The following is a 25,265-nucleotide window of genomic DNA, read 5'->3' on the forward strand; positions in this document are numbered from 1 at the left end:
TTGTGACTCCTTGTATATGAATTCATCATTTTGCTCAAAATTTTATGTGAGTATTTTCACATTTTGGTGGTTTTTGTTTGTTTTGCTTTCAACCCTGTAATTTAAAAAACAAATCTAAGCTGTTGATTAATGCACAAACTATTAAAACACTACTCATGTTTTAAGGCCATAATATGAAATTGAATATGTATTTGAATCAACATAAATAAACTTATTGGATTTCTATCAAGGAAATATAAAGCACCTATAAAGTTGTAAAGACCCATTTCTCTTTAATTACAAGGAAAAGAACTCTCTGCAAGTTAACCAATTTGTTTGAAGTGTTGCTCTTTTCTTCCACAGCTCTTGTAGTGAGATTTCTGACCAAACGGTTCATCTGGGAATATGATCCCACTCTCGGTAGGTCAAATTTTGTTTCCTCCTCCTCTCCAATCAAAGTTTATGGCCCAAAAGAGAGAATGACATTTTCCGTTGCAACATTTTTAAAGCCCCTTGCAGTTGTTTTGGAAATGGTCTATTGAATCATGCAAAGAAGCCCTCTAAGAGACCAGATGTGTTTTTTGTGCTGTCTGTGCTTAGCACCCTGTAGAATTTTAATGTATAGATGAAGAAATTAGGTCCAACCGAAGTCAGAAAGGAAATGGGTACAATATGATGGTCTCACATCAGAAAAATGCAGCGTCGTTCTAATGGGAGAAAGAGGTTAAAACGGGTATGGGTGGTTTGGTGTGGGGTAAAATGGCATACCGAGAAGAGTGTAGCAGTTAAATGAAGCTTCTGAAAACTGATTTTAGGGAAGCGTGAAAATAAACTACATTTCTCTCCCTCTTCTCTGCAATGGATCTGATTATAAAACCTGTTGTTGTTTTCTTAAAAGGGAAGCAAAATTTGATGTCTGTGGATCTTGCAAGTAGCAATGGTGTTGATGAGTGAAGTGTGGGCAAAGACTATTCCTGGATTTTTTTTTTGGAGTTTTGTTTTGTTTTTTTGTTATCACTGCAAGGTTACATATGTTCGGATTAAAAAGGAGCTTTCTCTTCCCCTTCTGCCTTCTTTTGTTGTTTTTATTCATTCATTTGACAAATGTTTGTTAAATGCCTCTTATGTGTCAGATTGTTCTAGGTGCTGAGGATAAATCAGGGAGAAAGAGAAAGCTTCTGCTGTTTGAGCTTACAGTCTAGTAAACAGAGAAGAATCAATAAACAAACAAACAAATGCTAGATAGCAATCAGTGTTATGAAGGAAAACTGAACTGGGAGGCGTATATAGAATAGTCTTATAGTTTACTTATTTAATATTTAACTTTTTAACCTATCTGAAACTTATTTTAGTGAGAATTACAAGGTGAAGACCTAATATTCTTGTCGAAATAATTGACTAATTTTCTTTCTATTATTTATTAAATAGTCCTTTCCTTTCCCCACTACTTCCAATGTCATCTGTTCATACATTGAATAATTTACACTAGGGCACAAAGATTTGCTTTCCACACCCAACACCAGCAGCATACTTTTTTGATAGTTGTTTGCTCCATGGAACAGTTCAATACTCAGTAGAGAAAATCTTCCCTTATTACTTTTTTACAAAACTGTATTGACTACTCTTTCCAGTTTATTCTTCCAGGTCTGTTTTAGAAACTCTCTCATAATATGATATGATTTTGGTTGGAATTGCACAAAAACTATAAATTGCTTTGAGAAGATTCACATTTTTAAGAGAATAGCATATCTCTACATTTGTTATTTATTCTTCTCTGGTTTTGCTTTTAAATAAATTGGTTTTTTCACATCAGAATTGTTCAACATGTTTTTAAATATAGCCAAACTGTAATTTTACAATGCTATATTAGAATCTAAAAATGCATCTGGCTTTTTTAAAAAAATCATGTATTATCTATTGTTTCTCCTACCTAAGTAAAAACTTATTCTCCTTTCATGTTTTTATTACTTATATAAGCTTTACAGAGATTATCTGAGAATCTTACTGATTTATGGGAGTTCAGTAGAAAATAATAATTTTATTTACTGTTATACTCATATACCTCAATGAAAGATGAACCTTATAAAAAATGATCTCATGAAATTTTTGAACTCTCTTTGAATGTGTTCCAGTAACTAATGTTGCTATTTTTAACTGGTCTTAAGTGAACTCTTATCCCTTTTGTTTTATCCATTCTGGAAAACAACTGCTGTTAATAGAAGTCTGCCTACATTAGTAATCTGTAGGGCAGGCTTCCATCACTGAGAATAATGAAACTGTATTGAATGACCTTGTACTGTCCTGCTCAAATAGGAGGGTAACTGCTAAGCAACACAAGCTTTCATCAGGCTGCAGGAGTGACAGATACATGACTCACTCCCAGGTGAGGGTTTCATTACCTCCCACTGGAGACTGGATTTGTGTGTGTGTGTGTGTGTGTGTGTGTGTGTGTGTGTGTGTGTGTGTGTGTGTGTGCACATGCTAGAAGTCACTAATGTTCTATCTTAGAGAGGTTCCCAATCCACCGGATTCAAGAGAAATTATCATTTTCTGTGCTTAACTTCACACTACCTTAGGAAATACTGGATCCTTTATTGAATATATGGCTCTTTTAACTAAAAGTTTCAAAACCACCACCAGAAGAGATAGCTACATTAAAAAGCAAAGTGACATATTTACAAAAAGTTGTCTTGAATTCTGAATTCAGTCACTTTGTCAGAAACATGGGGAAGTTTTTGCCAACCTGTAACAGAATTGTTGCTCCACGAGAAGCTGCAGACTATAAACATCATTCCACATATTAACAAAATTGGAATATTTACTGCTCCAAGATAATTCTATGAAGAAAATGCTTGCTGGTATTGTAGCAAGTGATTCCCAGACTTTTAGATTTCAGGTCCAGTATTTTTTTGTTTGTATTTTGTTTTTGTTTTTTCTATGGAGAGGGGCTATCGTAAGAATTCCAGTTAGAGCTGCAAGAAGGAGAAGAGGGAACTAAACCTACACTCTGTGTGCACTTTCATTTCATAAAAGAAGGAAATCTTTTAACATCCAAGTGTTTTGAAGGATCTATTCTAAGAAAAATGTCCAATCTTTTATATTGAACAGTACCAGTTTTCCTTAAATCATTCTCATTTCACTGGAGACCAGTACAATCTTTGCCAGAGGTCAGCCCTGGTCTATGAATAGCATTTGAAAACCACCACTAAAGTCCATAAGATTTGGGACTCAGACCATCTAACCAGGAAGACCCCTGATGGTGGTGGCAGCAATGTTCTGGCTGTGGAACAACAGGATACATGTTCTGATGAGATCCCAGCCAAGAACTGGGATCCCTACCTGCAAGAGTCTTATTACCCTCTAAGAATGCAGGTTATAGCAGAGAATACAGACAAAGGCTTAGATCATGTGCAATCGTGTGTGTGTGTGTATTTGTGTGTCGGAATCATTTGGAGGGAAAGTGAGAGACTGCATTTCAGCATCTACCACTACTACTACTGGCACATCAGAGGCACTGTGCACTGTCTCTATCACCTTAGTAAAAGCTCAGACAGGAGTGAGGGTAGGAGTCAGGGGACACTTTAGATCCATTGGCACTTTGATTCTGTGATTACTTCTTTTTGCCTGCCCTACAGCTCCCTCTGCTCAGAAAGGCTCATACAAATAGAGAGACACACCCAGAACAAATTCTCTCAACTTTATACTTTATAAAGCAGAAGTGCTTAGCCAATTCATAGAACTATTTAATATCTGCACTGCAAGGAATTTGGAGATCATCATTTGACAAATAAGGAGATAGATCCAAAGAAGTAAATTTATCCAAGATTGCATGGCTAGTTTGTGGTTAGGCCAACAGTAGAACTCAAGTCAGTACAATTTCTACTCTAGCATAAATCAACATTACTAACTGCTGTTGTTAACAGTGCTGGCCAAGTGTCCATACTGATGTGTTGAAATTTGCAAAAAAGCTAAATTAATAAAAGGCTTAACCACAGGCAACGTGCATTTAAGCATCAAATTCTCTTAGAGTATACAAAATATACAAAATTAACATCTATAAAAATGTTACCTAATGCAGATTTTAAATCGTATATCTGTCATATACATTGAAATTCAGATATAATTTTTAATATGCCTAATTCCATTTTGAAACTAATATTTGTCTTAGAGTGTACATTTTGATTCATTTGGAAATATTTCCTAAACAATCATCTCCCTGCCCTTCAAAAAAAAATAAGACTCAAATTGTCATTTCCTGGTAGTATTTTTAAAAAATCAAAAAATTTCTCCATCATCCAAACACATACACATTTTCTTTTGTGTTTTAAAATGAATAGTGTTTATTACAAAAAGCACTTAGTACAATTTTTAGAATTATCTCCAGAATAGCATGTAGATATACAACACTGTGCCTCTTGGGCAATACTTCCACTGTTTTACATGTAGAGAAAGTGGGCTCATAATAAGAGAGAAAAGGTTAAAAAAAAAAAATGCTTGAAATGCTACGAAACCAATATTCAGCTTAGATGAAATCACTGCTACCGCCCGCTGCTGTGTCTGGGGCAGACATTCCCTCATTTCCTGCACTGCATCCTCTTCGTTTCAGTTAACAAACAGCCAAAGCATCTCACAACTTCATACAAGTTTCATTATATTCTATTCCCCCCCTGCTGTGGCCTTCTGTGGTTGAAATACACATCCTATTTATCATGGAAGCAACAGAGAAAAATGTCCCTGTCTCTCAGACAACTTTTGATGCAAACAGATGGAACAGAGCCCAGAACTCTGTTTTTTAGGCTTCAGGGCTGATGGCAGTCTCTTAAAAAGGGATGTCAGCACAAAGAACACTGAAGAACAGTGGAGGAAGACACCAAAGGGCGTGGATCTGTGGCATGCGTGATGCCGTCTGGGCTTTTCAAGCTGGAGCACTTGAAAATGAAAAAAGGAAATAACTGAGAGAACGCTTGCAGACCAGTAGTTGCTGTAATTAAATCATACAAAACTATAATCTCCCATTTAACATAAAAGAGTAGAGGGATGGAATGTTCTAGAATTGAGCATCACTATACACATCATGTATGGATTGCATGTTCTAGAAGAATGGCAATAATGCAAAATACAGTTATTAAAATATATTGAATGTAATCTTACTTTTAAATTTTACTTTTCGGGAAATACTTCAGCACTATGCCACGTTGGCAGCCGTGATCATTGTACAGAGCTGATGGCAGGTAGAAGGCTGGGGTAGGCTACTTAGTTAAGCTTCCTTTCCGCACTTTGTATTTTGGGTTTTTTTGGATACAGAAATTTTTATTTACAAAAGTGCATATATAGCAAAGGTTGAAAGCCAATAGCATTTTAAGATACTTTTCCACTATATTCAGTATCAGGAAAAGCTATGTCAAATGTTTTATGTAAACTATAGAGTAAACTAACTCTTGCTAGTATACTAATTACAACATACAACTAACTGTCATAATGTTAAAAGTAACATCTACTTCTCTAAGTCACAAAAGTCAAAGATGATGCATAAAGCACATTTTTTAAATCAAATATTTTAATGGGGAATTAAATGTAAGGAACAAAGATAAAAGTAGATTTCTAACCTGCAAGACCACCCATATCTGGATGACATCTATGTACTCATTAATTATTCTACACCATCTGGAAGGCATAGACATTTCATAGAATTCTACAACCATAAGTCAAAGTATACTGTCATAACTTAAGATGTTTCCATTTTATAAATTAACTCAAATGGCATAAAACTTATTAAAAAACAAAAACACTAACAACCATGCTTCCCCATGTCTTTTCTAATGGAGACATGTGAAATATCAGAACGAGAAAGACCATGTTGTCATAGAGAAGAGTAATAAAGCTGAGTTTTAAAGTCTTTCCTTAGATTTTTTAAGAGCTGAGAAAATCAATATGTTAAACCTAAAATTTTAGCTAAAGCATTAATATTAGTTAGCTGTAATAAAAACACTTATGAATAGATACTGAAAACTTGGGGAATAATAAACAAAGCAGAATTCATGGTTACCATATTTACACATACTCTTTGTTGTGTTTCAGTGCCACACGATCTGATTCAAAGTAATAAACATCAGGATCATCATCTTCCTCTTCTGTCATGTGCTGACTGGCACTCTCTTTGGCAGATGACAAATGTCCAATATTGAGTCTTGCCTCTGAGGGTGGCTTACTTAGTCCTTCACTTCCATTATTCTGAGAGTCACAGCACATCCCTTTCTCATTTTGAGACTTTTCATCAGGATTTGTGGGAAACTCATTTACATTATCACTAACAATTGCATTTGTTTCATTGAGACTAAGATTATTCTCCTCAAATTGTCCATTTTTTCTGCAAGGAGAACTGTGTTTAGTGGGACTGCCTCTGGTAGGGGCTGCCCTTCGTGGTGACGTTCTCAGGGTATAACGATGCTCTTGAGGTTCTGATAAAGACATCATCTGAGCTGAAACACAGTCTAGAACAGAAGATGGTTCTGATTCTCTGGAGACTGGCATACTCTCAACACTTGTATCCAGGACGTTATTGGTGTTTTCATTACACTGCTCTTTTGAAGCACTGCTATCTCCTACCACATCTACTTCCTCTTCAGAATCCCTTAAAGATGACTGAGTTTCAGAAAAGGGGCCTGTAGCTCGCTCAGCAGTCAACTGATTAACGTGTTCCACAGGCAGGCAGGCAGTTACTATCTTGTGGTCCTCCAACTCAACCTGCACTTCTGAATTTGTGCACGGCACGTTATGGTCTGTATAACTGTCCTCCTTCCTACTATCAAGAAACACTGAAGTCTGGGTATCCAAATCCCCATTTTCAGCTACTGACTTTTTCTGTAACACATAGGAACCAGTGCTATTTTGTTTAGTGTTCCCGTCAGGCTGACAGTCACCACAGTTTGTAATAGCTGAATCACTGTCATCAACACCATTGACAGCCAAATAGCCTGTGATTTCTTCAACTACTGCAGAATTAAGTGGCCCTTCCTCACTGACATTCACCTTTTTAATTTCCCTTTTCTCACAATCATCCAGTATAAGACATCGACGAGCTCGTTTAGTCCCTTGAAAATCTGCATCATTGTCCACTACTGTACTCCTCTGTTCTACTGACTCCTTGTCTGACTTTACAGGTGAATTTTCTTCTGAACTGTTTGGTGCTTCAGATCTAAGACAACGCTTAATTCTTTTTAAAATTGGTGAAACAGGTTCTGTTTGCCTTCTCTCACAATTTTCTACAGCCTGCCTTTCTATGTTATCTTTTTCTGAAGAAGAAAGTCTTCTTTTCCTAGGGCTTACCCATGATTCTCGAGTACTTTGCTGTTTTAAATCAGTGGTTCTTCCATTGTTATTTCCTTTCTGAATTTGCACAGGCTCTGGTCTCTTCTTTGGTGATGTTGATCGTACTTGAGAATGGGAAGAGATTTCTTCAGGGTGAGCAATGCTACGATTCCTTAAAGTTCTACCACAAAAAGATTCATCCAAGCCGTTTAACCCCACTGTTGATCTTGTAACACGAGTAGATCGGGAAGCATCCATACTATGGCAAGTCCCTACAATACGGTCATCATGATCCACTCATGGGGAAACATTTAAGAAATCAGGAACACACATATAACTCCATCCTTTCCTTCTTTGAACTCCTGTGTGTTGTATTTGTAAGTTTAAATGCATGGCTTGGGAAATGAGCAGGTTTTCTGATATGGATGCTTGATATTTCTGTACAACCAAAGATCTATCATTGTGGAAATATCTCTTTTCCTTATATCCTGAAGGAGTTGGAGCTATGATCTACAATAGAGCTTAAGCATCAGGGTTTCAGGCTCTCAGCTTCAGTCATGGAGAATACTAGAAACTCTTAAATTCCTTTAGCTGAGTTCTACCAGTATGAAGATAGACAGGATACTGTGGGCATGTTTCTCAACAGCCTGATACACTTTTAAAAAGTGTTTCGCCTAGTATTTGATTCCCAAGCGTCTGTATTTATCTGTCATCACTGTTAATGTCCATGTTACATTGAGACTTCAGGTATTAATTATTTCTATGGTTGTACTAGCACAACTTGATATCTTTCGCGCGAGGCCGGAAGCCACGGGCCACTCGGGGAGGTGCCGCTGCCGTGGCCGCTCTCCTCCCCTGCCACGGCACTTGCTCGGGTGGCCGCCGCCGCAGTAAGCTCAACAGCGGCGCTGCGGCGCTTCCAGGTGGGTCCCCGCCTCCCACTCCTGCCGCACTTTGTATTTTGGATAGATAATTTTTACAGTAAAGAAACAACCCTGTTGAGAAGAAAAGGATTGCAAAGTAGTCAATGCAATGAAAGCCAGAAACATGAGGTAGATAGGTAGGAAAAAATAAACAAAAGCACTGGCTTACAAGGTGCTCCCAGAGGAGCAGAAACTTGTAGGTTTATTTGCTTAGTTGGTTAGTAATTCGGGTAGTTTAGGTGCAGAGTTGAGTTAGTAGTTAGGTTAATCATACTACTCTTTTCATGGCACCATGCCATTACTGGTGTATGTGAGGCTGTTATATTAGTCCCTTTATTTCTTCCTGCGTGCCTTATTCTGACACCCATTTTCCTCCCCTTTCCATAGACGTATAATCGAATGTGTTGGATACTAAGTATGGAGTTTAAAAGCCTGAACTCCCTGGACTGAAATCTCATCTCTCTCACTTACTACTTGTGTGACCTTGGGAAGTTCCTTAATCTTGTTGTCTCAGTTTTCTCTTGTAAAATAGGGATAAGAGTAAAACATACTTTATGAGATATTTGTGAGGATTAAATAAGTTAATATAAGTAAAGCATTTAGAACCATTCTTGTTCAAATAGTAAGCAGTATGTGCTAGCTATTATATATATTGGAAAAATAGTGTTTTCTGGGTATGTATATACTTTAAATTTATATAAATTTTGTTGTGCTACAAGTACATGTCTACTTCTAATCTTTATAACCAAACGTGGTATTTTTAAGATCCACTCACTTTGCTGTATATGCCTCTAGTTTCCTGCATAGCATTCCTTAGTATGCCACATTTTTCTTCCCAGTGTTTAACAGACAAGTTGCCTCCAATGGGAACTACTGCTGAAATCACTGGAAAAAGCATTTGTTTAAATCAGTGGTTCTCAAACTGTCGTGTGCATTATAATGACCTGGAGGGCTTGTTAGAATGCAGATTGCTGGGCCCTACTCCCAATAGGTCTGGGGTGCAGTCTGAGAACTTGTTTTCTGTCATGGTCCCTGGTGATGCTGATGTTGCTGGTCAAGGGATTACACTTTGAGAACCACTGCTGCAAGAACGTGAGCCATATTTTTTTCGGAGGCATATGCCTGAAAGGGGATAGCTGGATGTTAGGGTACACACAGTTAATACTGTTTAGTTGTCCTGCACCGGTCTACAGTCTCATTGCTAGTGCAAGGAAGCTCCCTGTAACTTCGTCAAGCACTATATTATCTCACTTTCTAGTTTTTGCCAATCTTATGGTCATAAAATCATTTTATAAGCGTCCCTCTGGTAAAACATTATTTTATATATGTTTTAGATATTTGGGCTTCCTCCTCTGTAAATTTCCTCTTTGTATACTTTGCCCATATTTCTTTTCTGTTCACTCATCTTTTTTTATTTTTCATTTCTAAAAGTTCCTCTACAGTTAGATATCAATCAGTTTTTGGTTTATGATATTTTAAATATTTTCTCCAGTTTTAGCTTATTTTATATTGCACAAAAATTCTTGATTTCGATGTAGTCAACCCATTTTTTATTTTTTATTTTTTTTAACATTTACTTGCACATATTTGTGGGGTACAGGGTGTTGTTTCAATACATGCATATACTGCACAATGATTCACTTAGAGTAGACAGCATAGGTTTGTACCCGTTAGTCCACCACTTCTCCTTCCTCCCACCTCTACCCTCTCGGCCTCTGGTAACCATTATTCTACCCTCTGCTTCTGTAAGAACCACTTTTGTTGTTGTTGTTTTTAGATTCCACGTATGAGAGAAATCATGTGGTATTTGTCTTTTTGTGCCTGACTTCACTTAACATGATGGTTTCCAGTTCCATCCATGTTGGTGCAAATGATAGGATATCATTTCTTTTTACAGCTGAGGAGTATTCCATTGTGAGTATTATCTCACTTTTGTGTGTGTGTGTGTGTGTGTGTGTGTGTGCGCGCGCGTGCATGAGTTTTTATATTTTCTTACTTTTTTATTATTTTAACTTTAAGATTTACCTTTCAAATCTAGGTGGATATAGATCTTTAATCTATCTGGATTTACTTTTATTAGGAATCCAACTTTATTTCTTCCTTTTAATAACCCATTAATCCCAATGCCATCAGTCGAACAACATGCTCTTTCCCCCAGTAGTTTTGCGATACCACCTCAGTCATAAGTTCCTTGTAAACTTGGACCTATTTTTAAGGCCATTCTGATATTAGTACCACACTGTTTGGGATAGTACTATAAATGTATTTTGCATTATGTCATTTTAGATAAGTTTGCTGAGTTCCTTAAAAAGTCTGACTGGGCTTTTAATTTGAATTGCATTGAAATTAACTTGGGGAAAAATTAGCATCTTTAAAAATTGCTGCTTATCCATTTTTCTTGGCAATTTTCCTATTTATTCAAGTTAGTGTTTTGGGTGGGAGGGCAGCTGACTGGTACAGGGATCTGACCCCTTGATCCTGGTGTTGTATCACCACCCTCGAACTGACTAACCAGCCAGACCCTCATGTCTTTCTTTATGTCCTTTCATAAAGTTATACATTTTTCTACTAAAGTTTTGTTCATTCTTTATTACTTCCTAGATATTATTATTTATTTTATTGCTATTGCGAGTAGTTTCATTTTCTGTTATATTTCCTAGGTGGCTTTTGCTGATGCAGAAGAATGCTAGTGATTCTGTATTGCCTTTAAATCCCATAGTCTTAGGGCCGGCCCGTGGCTCACTCGGGAGAGCGCGGTGCTGGTAACACCAAGGCCACGGGTTCGGATCCTATATAGGGATGGCTGGTTCGCTCACTGGCTGAGCCTGGTGCTGACAACACCAAGCCAAGGGTTAAGATCCCCTTACCGGCCATCTTTAAAAAAAAATAAAAATAGAAATAAATAAATAAATTCCATAGCCTTGATAATCGTTATTTTAAGTTGCTTTCTTATCCTTATATCTCTTACTTAATTTTTTCTATCTTATTGTATTGCCTAAAGTTTGTGATCCATGTTGGATTATATTTTTGTATAGCACATAGTTTTCTTTGTTTTGAGTTTACAGGTGATGTGTCTAACATGTCTCCATTTATTTGATGTATGCTGTGGGTTTTGACATATGGCCTTTATCATGTTAAAAAATGCCTCCTATTCTTAATTTTTAAAAATCATAGTGAGCTACAGAAAATTTTTTTTCTTCATTTATAGAGGTGTTTTATTTCCCTTTAGTTCATTAACATGTTAAATTTCATTGGTATTTACATTCCTGAAATAAACTCTACTTGATCATGATGTACTTATTACACTGTTGGACTCAACTGGATAATATTTTATTTAGAATGTTTGAATCTACGTCCAAATGTAGAATGAGCCTATAATTTTCTTTTGGTTTGTTTGTTTGTTTTCTTCTTGTTACTCCTGTACTACTTGTTCTTGGAGGCAACATGATTCCTTATAAAAGGAATTGGGTAGCTGTACTTTCTCTGTTTTCTTTAACAATTTATTTATTATTTCAAAGAAATCTCCTGTAAAACTATCTCTCGGTGCAGTTACTTTTTATCATGGGGAGAGATCTACAATTAGCATTTAAATTTATTTAATGACCATTGATCTAGTTAAGTTCTCTATTTCTTATTGTATAAAGCTGTGCATTTTCTTCCATAATTTATCAAGATTTGAACTTGTTGCTATGCAGTTCATAATATTATTTTATTTTTATTTCAATAGAGTGAGCAACTTCTTTTTATGCTAAATTTTGCTTAATTGCACCTTATCTCTTAATTTACTGGTCAGCATTTCCATATTTTCATGTCTCCACACTCTTTTTTTTATGTTTTCAAGCACCATGTTTTGGATTTGTCTTTTTCATGTTTTGCCTTTTATTTCTTTTCTTATATCTTTTGGGGTTTATTCTGTTTCTCCTCTTCTAATTTATTGTGTTGAATGCTTAGCTTACTTTTTCTAGTCTTTCTCTTTTTCTTTTCTTTTAACTTCTCAATATACATTGTAGTTGATTTTCATGACCCTTTACCTGTTCCTCTTCCCCACTCTTTTTTCTTTTTCTTAATCTATCATCTTCTGGAATAAGACAAGTACTTTAGTTCACCCAAAACTTCCTCTGTTTTTCCCCCACTTTCACATTGACATATTGGAATCATCTAGAATTGTAATTCTCTACTGCTTTTGAGGTAGTTTTATTGCTTTGTTTTACGCCATGGACTTCTTGAATTCAGTTTCGCTGGTAAGAAATCCAGTGTCAATCTGAGTCATGTCCTTTTGTAGGTAATATGCTTTTTTGTTTGTTTTTTCCTGTAAATCCCTTTAGATTTTTCTTTGTCATTGCTGTAAGAGGTTTAGATGTGGGACTTTTTCTCTCATATGTACTGTTAGTCCTTTTGATCTTAAGTTGTTCAGTGTCTCTCATTCTGAGACTTTCTGTCATTACAACCTGAAATGTTTCTACCACTCTATGTATTTTATTCTCTCCTTCGAGGCTCACTTGAGAGAGGATAGTAACATTTCTAGTTCATTATCCACACTTTGTACTAAATTTTACTTTTACATTCTCCTTTTTCTTATCACTCACTGGTATCTTCTGGGAGAGTTCCTCAACCCGACCTTCATCATTGAGTCAATCATTCATTGAGTTCTTTATTTCGGTTGCTCTCGTTTTCATACAGAACAGCACCAGCTGGCACTTATTTATGACCTCTGGTTTCCATTGCATGCGATAAGGGGCATACTTAGGGCCAGCCAATCTTCTTGCACCTGCTAACTTCTCCTCACCCTGCATGGCTTGGGAACCACTCCGCTACTGACTTACCATCCTCCAGCTGATGCTGAGCAGCTGCCAGTTTTCTGCTTTGAAAAGGTGACATGAGCAAAAGCTCTCTGCATCGTTCCCTGTCCCCTCCATGCCGCCCAGCCCCCCTCCACTTTGGGTCACTGTTCCTCACCAGCCAGCGCACACTGGCGTCCAACTGCTTTTACTGTCCCCACGATTTCTCATAGTTTTGCATCATATAGCAAGGTCCATCCACCTCCCTCTAATGTCTGTTTCATTTCCAGGATTGAGGTTTGGGAGGAAATTAGTAGCTTCTCTTTGTATGTTATCTTGTTAAGAACAGGAATTAACAGTGACTTCTAGAAACTGGACTTTTAGAAATGTCAAGGAAGAATGCATTTTGTGGAAGCCACCCTCTCATTTTAGACTGTGGAGGCCTCACTATAGAAGGAAAAGAGCACCGGGGAGCAACCTCAGAGGAGAATAAGATGAGCCTTAAGAGGAAAGGATAGAGGAATCACGAGGCAAAGAGACCTCCTTCCTGCTGCTGTCTGAAAGTCCATGTCTCCTGTATTGAACTTGCTACTTCCAGGACCTCTATGAGTACAGTCCTTTATGCTATAGAAACAGAAATACTTCTCCCGTGTCTCATTTCTAATTTTAAGGACCAAATTAAATCTTGCATTTATTTACCTTTTTTTCTTCTTTATTTGCTCATTCCCTCAGAATCAACCTATCGACATCAAGCAACCATCGATGATGAAGTTGTTTCCATGGAGATACTAGATACCGCTGGTCAGGTGAATAAGGAATTTAGCTAAAGTATATGAGACATGCATAATATGAGCAAAATTAAGACTCTTTTTCCAGCTAACTTTTGAATGCCTGAAAACTTTTTTCTCTAATTATTTAGCCATCTTGAATATTAACGTGAGTATTTATGGCCTATGTGTGCATCTTTATATAAAGGGCTCAGTGCTTCAAAAGGGGTCTGAAAATACTATAATGTTCACATATCATCTAGGTTGAATATTCCACCTATATTTTGTGGCATAGAAAGATATGAATAGGTTTTCATGGTCATGTGCTTTGAAATGTAGAGATAAAGTTAAACAGGTATCTTTACTAAAAGAATTCCCAGAGCCTCCAATATGCTTATATATAAGGTACATCTTTAAAAAAGAGATTCAGTATGTATTGTATTCCAATCTCATATGATGACCCACAAGTTTGTTTGTTTAAGAATACTTTATTTTAGGAATCTCTCCTGTAACATTTGCTTTGGAAATGTGCTTTGAGGTCAGTCAGTTCTGCGATTACAAAAGGGTACATAAGCAGGTTTAGTTCCCAAGGACAGAGGGGACCCCTGGAATGACAGTTAGAAAGTGAAGATTTCTGTGGTGTGGTGCTTTATAAATGACCTGTGACCCCAAGAAGACTTGAATTAAGGTGTTTAATCCAAGAAATGTTCTTGAAACTAATTATACACTTTTCCTTCTCATCACCACCTCCTTGTGCTCTGACCTTCACCAAGCACGGGTTCTAAAGAGCGAGGCAGCGCGCAAGTTCATGTCTCCTTTGAACCTGCGAAGGCAATGCTTTTTCAAATCATACATGCTCCATTCCTGCAGAGGAGTGATCAGCCCCTCTGAGAATCACTTCAAATAAATTTCTGTCATTATTGATACTACATAATATTTTGGAGGTATGGAGATAGAAAAAAAAAGCCAAAACCCCTACTTAAAGTTGGACTCTCTATACAGTTTTACTGTTTTTCTGTCCCTGAAGGCTAATTGTCGATAATCTCTGAAGGGAGAAGAGATTAAAACAAACAAGCAAATAAACAAACGAACAAAACAAAAGAGCGTCTTGCTAAATTTTGGCTCTAATTCTGATACTTAAAGGCTGGGGTAAGGGCTACTTGTCAGAAACCAATTTGTTAATTCCTTAATTGTCATGAAAAGTCTCAGAGGTGATGTGCTCAACTAAAATTATAATCCCTTTATAGTTCTTGTGATTGTAGATTTAATGATGTGGCAAGAAAAAATTAAGAGCAGAAAGTTAAAGTCCATGAAGTTAGAAAATTCCCTGTTCCCTGTAACATCTTGATATGACTAAGTAGCTTCTATTCCAAGGTGATTGACAAAGTAAACTTGTACAGATGGACTACCAAGACGTGTTAATAACATTGGCTATAGAGAATAGTGATTAAGTGATTACAATTAGCATGAGCAGCCTCGATACACGGCAATTGCTTCCAGGCCTCTCAACTGCCATTTTTCTTTGCCAGCAGGAAGACGCCATTCAGAGGGAAGGCCACATGCGCTGGGGGGAAGGCTTCGTGCTGGTCTATGACATTACTGACCGGGGAAGCTTTGAGGAAGTGCTGCCACTTAAGAACACCCTCGACGAGATCAAAAAGCCCAAGAATGTGACTCTCATCTTGGTTGGAAACAAAGCTGACTTGGACCACTCCAGACAGGTTAGTACAGAAGAAGGGGAGAAGCTAGCCACAGAATTAGCCTGTGCTTTTTATGAGTGTTCTGCCTGCACCGGAGAAGGGAACATCACTGAGATCTTCTACGAGTTGTGCCGGGAAGTGCGTCGCCGGAGGATGGTGCAGGGCAAGACCAGGCGACGCAGCTCCACGACACACGTGAAGCAAGCCATTAACAAGATGCTCACCAAAATCAGTAGCTAGGCCGCTCTTTTCCTGCAGAGGTCCCACAAAGTGGGTCAGGTAATCGGAAACACTCTCTTGCTCTTTTTTTCTCCTTCCAGAAATAAAACATTCCATTCCTTGTCTTGACTCTGGGAAACATCTGGGCCTTCCACTGTTCCCAGCCTCCACTATGTTGGGAAGTTTTAGAGTGTTTTATACAGTTTCAGTGCTGACAATTCCTTCCTTTTCTGCTTGAATAGGATACACTCTGATGCAGTTTGCACGTGTAACCACCAGAGATTCTGAGATGGCTGGGTTCATATTAAGCTATTTTTAGGCGTCTTCACATTGCCTATATAGGTTGTAATCTTTTCAAACGCGCTTTTAAATTCCATTTTTTGTCAAAGACTGCAAAAGATCATCTTCAAAGTCTAAGATAGTAAATAATACAGTAAAGACACAGGAAGGGTCGCTGGAACAGGGAATAGCACTCCAGTGCCTATTTGAAGTGAGGATTTTCAGAATGATCTTAAATCTTTTAGTTTTTCTTTAATCCTTCGTTTTGTTCTTAGATTCCAACATGTTCTTACTAAAGTTTTTCACTGTAATAGAAAGCCCATTTTAATTTGAGTTGGTTCTCTCAATGATCTATTGATCATTACATCCTAATTTTTCTTCCTTGGCTCAAACAAGACTTTAATTATAACAGAAACAGTGGGACCCACAATTCAGATCCTAGGCCTTTTTTCAGCAAGCCCAGGGTGATGTAATAACATCAGGAATCTTTCCACTAAGCCCTGACTTTACTGAATGCTAGTAGAGGATTTAGAATTTGAGGTGTCTGATTTGTTTTATGCTCTGCTTATCACCTTAGCAGAAAGACAACAGTCCAAAAAACAGGAACATTAAGAATGGAGCTTTACTACCCTGCATTAGGAAGCTAAAGCTCCATGCCAGACACAGTCAGAAAAATTAGCCTCTGATTCATTAAGTTGGGCACATGACTTATTTTAATATTTTGGATAAATAAATTCATTTAGGAGAATTCAGAAAAGAGTGAGTGATTAAAGTTCATTATACCTGAATAAATGCGTATCAAACAGATTCCTGTATTGCGGAAGTACAGTGTATAACTGGTAAAACTATGATTCTGTCCTCCCTACTATGCCCCCATATATCAAGATTTGGGCACTTTATTTTAGTAGAAAATATATATCTTTTACATATGTATGTATTTATAAATACATAGATATATGTATAAAAATTTGTAAGAGTTGGAGGATTTAATTCACCAATGCATTTGGACAATTTGGTGTAACTGACTTTGTTTTATGTGACTGTAATAAAAAGCATAATTTTCACATTCTGTCACATTGGGGCAGTCTTTTTAATGATAACACACAAAGTTTATAATTTGAAGAGAGATTTAAGAGGACAATTGAATTGCAGAGTTGAAGAATCAGTGAGACTGATATGAAAAAATTAGTTCCTGTTAATAATAACAGCTGCTGTTTTTGCAGTGCTTAAGTGCTATTTTATGCACTTTATATATTATCTCATTAAATCCTCACAATAATCCTATGCAACAGTAGTACTGTGATCACAAATGTGGAGATAAAAGTATTGAGCTGTGAGGGGGAAAAAAGTAATTTTTAGTGGGTAGAGTCAGGATTTGAACCCACAGAGTCAAAGAGTCAGACTCTAGAGCTCACACTATTATCCACTATATAGATCTTTCTCTTAAGCTGTTAGGATGAAGACACAAAAGCAGATAATTTAGGAAAGATTTTGCTTTATTTATGCTTATTCATTCATTACAAATATTTATATATATGTTGGAAACATAACTGGGCACAAGTTGGTCTATTTGATGGTGTGTGATTGGAGCCTTAAAAAGATGTATGAGAGTTATCCAGGAAAGAAAGATGGTAAAGGTCTGGCTGATTAGCTCAGTTGGTTAGAGTGTGGTGCTGATAACACCAAGGTCCAGGGTTCAATCCCTGTACTGTCCAGTCGACCCCACTCCAAAAAAAGAAAAGAAAAATATATGGTGAAAATATTCTAGATAAAGGAAAAAAGGAAATAGCATGGAACCAAAATATGGAGACATGATAGATGATAGTGAGTGTGGCAATTAAGAAGAGTTTAGAGGGTCCTCTTATATCATTTTTAAGGGAAAAAAGGAAAGGATAGCAGAAGGGAAGAATTTTTAAAAAAGGAAAAAGAATAAAGGAGTAGAAGGCAAAAAGATTATGTCAAAAATTCATATTTCTGCGAGCAACTACCTATTAAAGACCAAGTTGGTAAATTAAGCTGTGATTCATTTTCAGAAATGACCATTTAGGCAATATGAGAGAAATGGAAGTAGAGAAAAATTATTTTTGAAATTTTGTCATCTTCTAGAATCATAGTCTATCTTATTCTCTCATATCTATATTTGGAAATATAGCACAGCCAGTTCTATTTAAAGCAAGTTCCTAAGGAGACATATCTGGGTGTCATTTTTGAGTCAAAAACTGAGAAAGTTAAATACACAGTCACCAAGACCAGCAACTACTCTAGACATATGAATACAAATCTAGACCTGTTAAAAATCAGAACCACTGGCAAAAGTTCCAACTGGTAATTACAGAAGAATATGAGATTGCACAAATATAAAGAAGTTATTGCTCTCATGCCCGGGGGCTCTCCACAAACGAAGGCTATAAACAAGTTAGTACTACTAGTTACTTGGAAGCTGAGCTTCATTTTCATAAATGCCAATAAAGGAAGATTGACTTTGTAAAGGGATAGGGTTTTTTTTTTTGAGTGTTAAAAGCATGTTATTCATCTGGCCATGATGCAATAACGAGGAACAGATTTATCCTTACATATCAAACAACTAGAAACACCCAGACAAAATAAATAAAATAATTGTTTTCAGACATTGAATAACAAGCAATACTGTACTGTGATCCCTCAGAGAAGGGAAAGAAATCAGGTAAACCCTATGATTGCACCAGCTTACTGCCAAATGGCAGGTTCCAAGAAGCAGTCCAGCAAGGAAATACCCAGACAAAGCCTGGTGGTTTGACTGAGTTGAAGAGACAAAAATCAGAGTTTGGGGAAGCCAAGTTGATAAAAATCTGTGGGGTGGAATGTCTGGAAGAAGGGGCTTCACAGGGAGAAAGCTCCAGAGATCTGCAAAAGGGTTCCCTTTAGTATTTGCCTGAGTATGGATCAGTGCATGGTGAGAGGAAAATACCCAAGGCTAGAGTAAGAAGCACAGAAAAGCAGTAGGTCAAAATTTGGGGGAGTATACATAGGCCTAGGAATAGTTTGTATTTCCACCAGCCACAATGAAAAGACCTTATCACATACAGGTTAATACACAGGGCATTAGAAAGGTACTGTTAGTTGTGAGTCTAAATGAACCCTACACCAAGATTTAAGTATCCGCTCTAACAAAGCTTAAAAGTAAGGCTGAAATTGTGTGAACTTGGTTTTGTGCTAGAAAAAAACCCAACACACTACATGAAAGTGTACAACAAAATCCTATATCCAGCAAGACAAAAATTATGATAGCTGGCATCCAGTAAAAAAAATTGCTATGCACGCAAAATAACAGGTAAATATGACCCACAAATAGAAAAAAAAATTAACCAATAGAAATAGACCAAGAAATGACAGATGCTAGGATTAGCAAACAAAGTAATTAGAATAGCATTATAAATATGCTCAATTAGTTCTAGAAGGTAGAGAAAGACATAAAATAGTGAGGACAGAAATGAAAGATATAAACAAGGCCCAAAAGTAACTTCTAGGGATGGAAAATACAATATCTGAAATAATAACACATTGTATAGGATTAATATCAGATTATACCCTGAAGAGATGACCAGTCAGATTGGTGACTAAGCAATAGAAATGATTTAAATGAATCAAAGAGGGGGGGGGGAGAAGGCTAAAAAGACAAAAATAAACATATCATCAGTGATCAGGGATAAAACCAAACAGTCTAACATATATATAATTGGACTCCCAGAAGTACAGAAGAGTGATGGTTGGACTAAAAAAGTTTGAATAAATAATTGCTTAAAACATTGCAAATGATAAAACCTTCTAATCCAAAAAAAACTCAAAAGACCCTGAGGAGTAAAAAGCAAAGAAAACAATACCAAGATATACAAAAATAAAATTATTGAAAGGCTGTGCTAAAAAGAAAGTTGTAAAAGCAGCCAAGAGGGAAGAAAGACACATTATGAACAACAGAACAAAGACAAAAATGATAGCCAACTTCTCTTCTACAACTATGCAACCAGAAGACATTAGAGTGACGTATTTAAATTATTAGAAGAAAAAAAAGTCAACTTGGAATTCTATTCCAAGTGAGGATATCTTTTAATAATAAAGGTGAAATAAAAACTATCTCATATGATAAAATATCTAAGAGAATTTACCACCAACAGCAGATCTGTATTGCCAGAAAGGTTAAAGGACATTTTTTTAGGTAGAAGAAAAACATAATGGATAGGCATGCTGATCTGCACAAAGAATGAAAAGCACTGGTAATGATACCTATGTGTATAAATATAAAAGGCATTTTTTTTCATTTTTTATCTTTAAATAACTGATTATTTAAACAATGTATTATTGAGTTATGATATATGTAAAAGTAAAATATATAATAAACATTAACAAAAAGGAAGAGTAGGAATAGACTGTAAGTTTCTAAAATTATATGTAAAGTATCATATTATTTGAAGGTAGGCAGTGATACATTAAATGTGTATATTATATACCTTAAGGCAACCACTAAAAACTAAAACAAAGATGCCACTAATAAGATAATAGATTTATTACTGTATGTAAAGTGAAATCATAAGAAATAATCAATTATTTCAAAAGAAGGCAGGAAAAGATAAATAAAAAAACAGAGGACAGATTGGACAAAAAAGCAAAACTTAATTATGTATATAAATATATTAAATGTAAATAGTCTAAACCCTCTAGGTTAAAATCATAGATTTTTCTGACTGGGTAAAGCAAGAGGCACCTACAATGCCGTCCTCAAGAAACCCATATTAAATAAGGTTAGCTTCACTAGTCAGGATAGTTATTAGTATAAGGTTAGATATGTAGATCTATGGGACAGAATAGAAAGACAAAATGTAGAACCATATTTATATAGTTCATCTATTCTTCACAAATGTACCAAGATAATTCAATGGGAAAAGAATATTCTCTCCAACAAATGGTGCTAGAACAATTGGATATCCATATACAAAATAAACAAATAAATAAACCTCAATTGATATCTGACATCATGTACCAAAGTTAAATCTGAATGGATCATTGACCTTCATGTAGAAGCTAAAACTACCACACTTGACTGCTTCCAGTAAAGATGGCAGAATAGACAGTCCTGAGTGTTGCCCTCTCCCACAAATCAACCAATTTACAATTCTTAAAAAGCAATACAGCCAAGCTGGGGCTGCTAGAGATCTGGGGAAGAGGAAGAAAGACCTACAGAGTGCATGAAGGTGGGAGAAGCCACGATGACAGAAAGAAAGAACCACTCGGACTGTTTCGAGCCCTGGCCACTTCAAGGCTGGAGCCGGTGAATGCATGGAGCAGACACTGGCAAAAGCTGCAGCTGTGCCCTTCATATGAAGTTACTTGGAGGTGGCAGGGGAGAAGAGAGCCTTGGTGGCCCCCAGGCCAGCAAGACCACTAACAGGGTTCCCGTGTACCCACATAGGACTGAAGGGCCACAACAACTGAAAAAAAGGAGCCACAAAAAGGCCGGTGAGTCATTCAAAGGAACCAGTGCATGGCCCATCCCATGGGAAGTGTCTTGAGCACAGGCAGTGTGGGAGACAGGCCCACTGGGACAACACTGGGGCACAGCAAGGACAGCTGATCTGCCTCCCAATCAGCATAGAACCACTCAGAGGAGATATTTTGAGGGGTGCAGTTTGCTGAAAAGACTCAGGTCCAGACCAGAGTTTCTACACAACCAAGGTGCACCAGATCTCACGAGACCTGGAAGTACTTATAAAGTCAACCATTATAACCTGAGCTGCACAAAAAGCCTTCCGCAGGGAATCAGCAGCAAAACAACAATTTAGCTCAACCACAGAGCTCGTGTTGGTACCTACAAGAATTTCTCCCATTTTAGAAGTAAGCAAAGGACAATGAATTAGTTCCAGTGCAGAGTTTAAGTGGTGGGAACAACAAATGATCCAACACAGAACTGGAAGTAAAAACAAAATACCCACAGACCAGAGACAAAGTTTGTTATTAACTAGTAAAGGTCTCACATCACCAAAGAACACCTATAAAACCTAGAAGGACTGGAAGTCCCCTGGGCGACCAAGCCAGGGAAGAAGGAGGGCTGGGGGCCTCGGCCATGCTCACCAACACTGCAACCAGCCCCGTGATGACCAATGAGCAGCTGTAGGAAGTACCCTGGGCTCTTCCGAGCTGGGGCAGTGGGGGGCCAAGGGCCTTGGCCATGCCCCTGACACCCACAACCAGCTCAGTGATGACCATTAAGCCACCACAGGAAGTGTCCCGGTCTCCTGAGCTAGGGTGGTGGGGGGTGAGGGCTTCAGCCACACCCCCGTGACATCTGCACCCAGCCCAGCAATGACCAAGCCACCACTGGAAGCCCCCTGGTCTCTCCTGCAGGAATGAGGGGGGTGCAACCCTGCTCCTCCTCCTTCCTCCTTCCACCCTATTTTCTTTCCACTTCTTCTCTCCTCCTCCCCCCAGCTGCTCCACAACATCATAGAATATAAAAAAATAATATTAATAAATAAATAAACTTTAAAAAATATATAAAATCCTGTCTCTCATTCAGATACTTAAAAAAGAAATAGTAAAAATAAAAAATAAATAAAACTACCACACTTCCCCAAGAAAACCTAGGAGAAAATCTTTGTGACCTTGCCCTAGGTATGGATTTCTTACATAGAACACAGAGAGCACAAATTAAAAGCAAAAATAAAAATGTATTCTCTTAAAAGACATTAAGAAAATTCAACAGTAGGCCAAACCACAAGAAAATACATGGAGAACAATATATCTTTCAAAGTACTTATATCTAGAATACACAAAAAATTCTTAGAACCCAATAATATGACAATCTAGTTAAAAATTGAGCCAAAGTTTTGAATAGGTAACACATGAAAAAATATTTTAATGCGAATTAAAATCACAGTATATTATCAGTACATGGGCATTAGGATGGCTAAAATTTAAAAAGACTAGAACACACATGTCTATGAGGATGCCTGCATCTTGGATCTCTCATGCATTGCAAATAGAAATGCAAAATGAAAAGTCATTTTGGAAAACAGTTTGGCAGTTAATTATAAAGTTAAACATATACTTTACATACAACCCAGCAATCCTATTCTTAAATACGTCCCAAGAGAAATAAAAATCCATGTCTACATAAAGACCTGTCTGCTGTTTATAGCAGCTTTGTTCATAATCACCAACAACTGGCAACAACTCAACTTTTCATTGCGGGTGAATGAATGAACAAATTATGGTACATCTCTTCCATGAAATACTACCAACCAATAACAACAACAGCACTGGATGAATGTCAAAGCATTATGCTAAGAAAACACAAGATACTACATAAGCATTACAAAATAAGATTTCACACAAAATTCTAGAAAAGGAGAAATTATGGTAAAAGCCAATCTGCTCAGCTTTTTTCTCTAAGCTCAATGATATCACTTACAACTTGAATTTGAAAATTCGCTTTGCTAATTTTTCCAGATAACTCATTCTATTGGACCTTGAAAAAAATGAAAATATGAACACATTAAGATGATTAATAGGAAAATTTAGAGTTAATTATTTACATAGTATTTCTCAATCTATTTTTCTATGGAAGATTGGAACATTTCATATTCATCTTAACTTTTTGCAAAAAGTGGGTCTCTAGTTTGCTGTATTACTTTAATGTATAATATATATAATAGTTAGCTCTTTTACTCTAATTACTAGCAATAATAAATATTATGCACCCAAGTGAATCAGTGTACCAAATATGAGCTTTCTTAGAAGAAAAGTCATACAATCAAAGGATAGGTGAGTGCAAAGCAAGGGAAACACTATCCATCCAGATTTCTTGTGGACAATGACAGAAAAACAAGTGAGATGTGCTGCTCTGGTAATCTTCCCAGTTGAAAAAAATTAAGAATGAATTAACATGCTATCTCTAGCTACCACCTTGGCTATAAAAAAATCCATTAAAGTCACAACTCAGAGTGGAATTTGTTCAGAAATTATGCTAGACAATCATAGGATGATGATAAATGATCTGATGGTGACCATAAAACAAATGACCAATTAAAACAGTGGAGTTCTTCTTACCAACTGTTCTTACTGGGCACCAACCCAGAAACCATACTGCTATATCTGAATTCTTCTTGGCTTAAAACTAGGCTACATACTGGACTGCCAACCTGCCAGATGTTTCCTCTATGTGGCAAACCATGTCCTTGTTAAAGAGTCAAGGATGAATCATGGGGAAAAAATTTTTGAATCCATAAATAAATGGCCCTTTTTCTGGGACCGTCTTGGTCAACACCTACTGGGAGCACACTAAGTAGTAAAGCATCAGGTCTCATTCTCTACCCGGAGCTTGGGGGAACTGTAAGAATCCCCGTGCTGTCCTGACACAGCTGAGTACTCTATTCCCTATGGCAGCATTTCCCAAAATACAGCCCATGGAACACTTTCAATAGAGTCATCCGGGAAGCTTGTTTAAAATTTAAATCCCAGACACGCTTCAGACCTATTGGACCAGAATAGATGGAGTGGAGCCCAGAGATCTGCATTATAACAAGCTCCCTAAGTGATGATTACGTACATCAAAGTGTGACAACTTCTGTTGTAGGGCTAAAGAAACAGAACAAGAAACCTATAGTAAATATATCTAATATATATTTTGTGAAGAATTTATGAATCTTGAGTGGAGGGAAATTATCTCTAAATTGTTAGTTTTCTGCCACTCTATGGAGAGCTGTGCCAGATCTTCACATTACTGTGCCAGAGCCAGAGTTCTCCATGGTTCTTAGAGTTATAAGAGCTTTGACAAAAGCACCTAGGTAATTTGTATAGCTCTTAGGGATGGTATGAAACCAAGTTTAACTCCAACTTTGTAATCATACCTGTTTAACAAAAATGGTATAAAGAACTCAGGCCACCATGATTCACCTGAACACCAAAGTCTCCTTAATCATCATGTTGTTTTGTATTTCAGATCAGAGATTCTCTTTAAATAACCATTACATGAATTTGTCAGACTCCTTTAATGGGAAGTCCTCACTTATATTAAGCAGTAACACATCTAAGATGTGAAAGGAAGGAGATAAGTATATTAATTTATGATGCCCCCAAAGCAGCACCCTAAAGGATCAGCTGCTGCCAGCAGCTTGCAGATGGCTAAACAGCTGAACAACCTCAGTGATGTCAGAACAAAGGAGGGAAAAAAGTAGCACTCCAGAGCTTGTGAGAAGAGCTGGGGTCCAATCATGCTTAGAGAGGATGATTGTGCTATAGTCTAAAGTTGTCAGGGGAGGACTGAACATTGTTTAAACCGGT

At 37.1% G+C, this 25,265-nt stretch overlaps 2 protein-coding genes across 3 annotated transcripts in view; one reads left to right on the forward strand and one right to left on the reverse strand.

Moving 5' to 3' along the window:
- The window catches only part of RERG (RAS like estrogen regulated growth inhibitor), a 126,450-nt gene extending 110,755 nt beyond the window's left edge, over positions 1 to 15,695 (forward strand). The window contains exons 2-4 of one of the 2 annotated variants that reach the window (XM_063076288.1): positions 343 to 399; positions 13,721 to 13,794; positions 15,288 to 15,695. In XM_063076288.1, the coding sequence (XP_062932358.1) occupies positions 343 to 399; positions 13,721 to 13,794; positions 15,288 to 15,695 (539 nt within the window). The remainder of the gene's footprint in view (positions 1 to 342; positions 400 to 13,720; positions 13,795 to 15,287) is intronic. The other variant, XM_063076289.1, reaches the window with a different exon arrangement.
- On the reverse strand, positions 6,031 to 7,560 carry LOC134360956 (ZZ-type zinc finger-containing protein 3-like). Its single transcript, XM_063075826.1, has one exon. It carries the CDS (start codon positions 7,543 to 7,545, stop codon positions 6,031 to 6,033), a length of 1,515 nt encoding a protein of 504 aa, XP_062931896.1. The 5' UTR covers positions 7,546 to 7,560.
- Positions 15,696 to 25,265: the final 9,570 nt, after the last annotated feature.

Source organism: Cynocephalus volans, chromosome 12, assembly GCF_027409185.1.
Source record: "Cynocephalus volans isolate mCynVol1 chromosome 12, mCynVol1.pri, whole genome shotgun sequence".
Classification (NCBI taxonomy): Eukaryota; Metazoa; Chordata; class Mammalia; order Dermoptera; family Cynocephalidae; genus Cynocephalus; species Cynocephalus volans.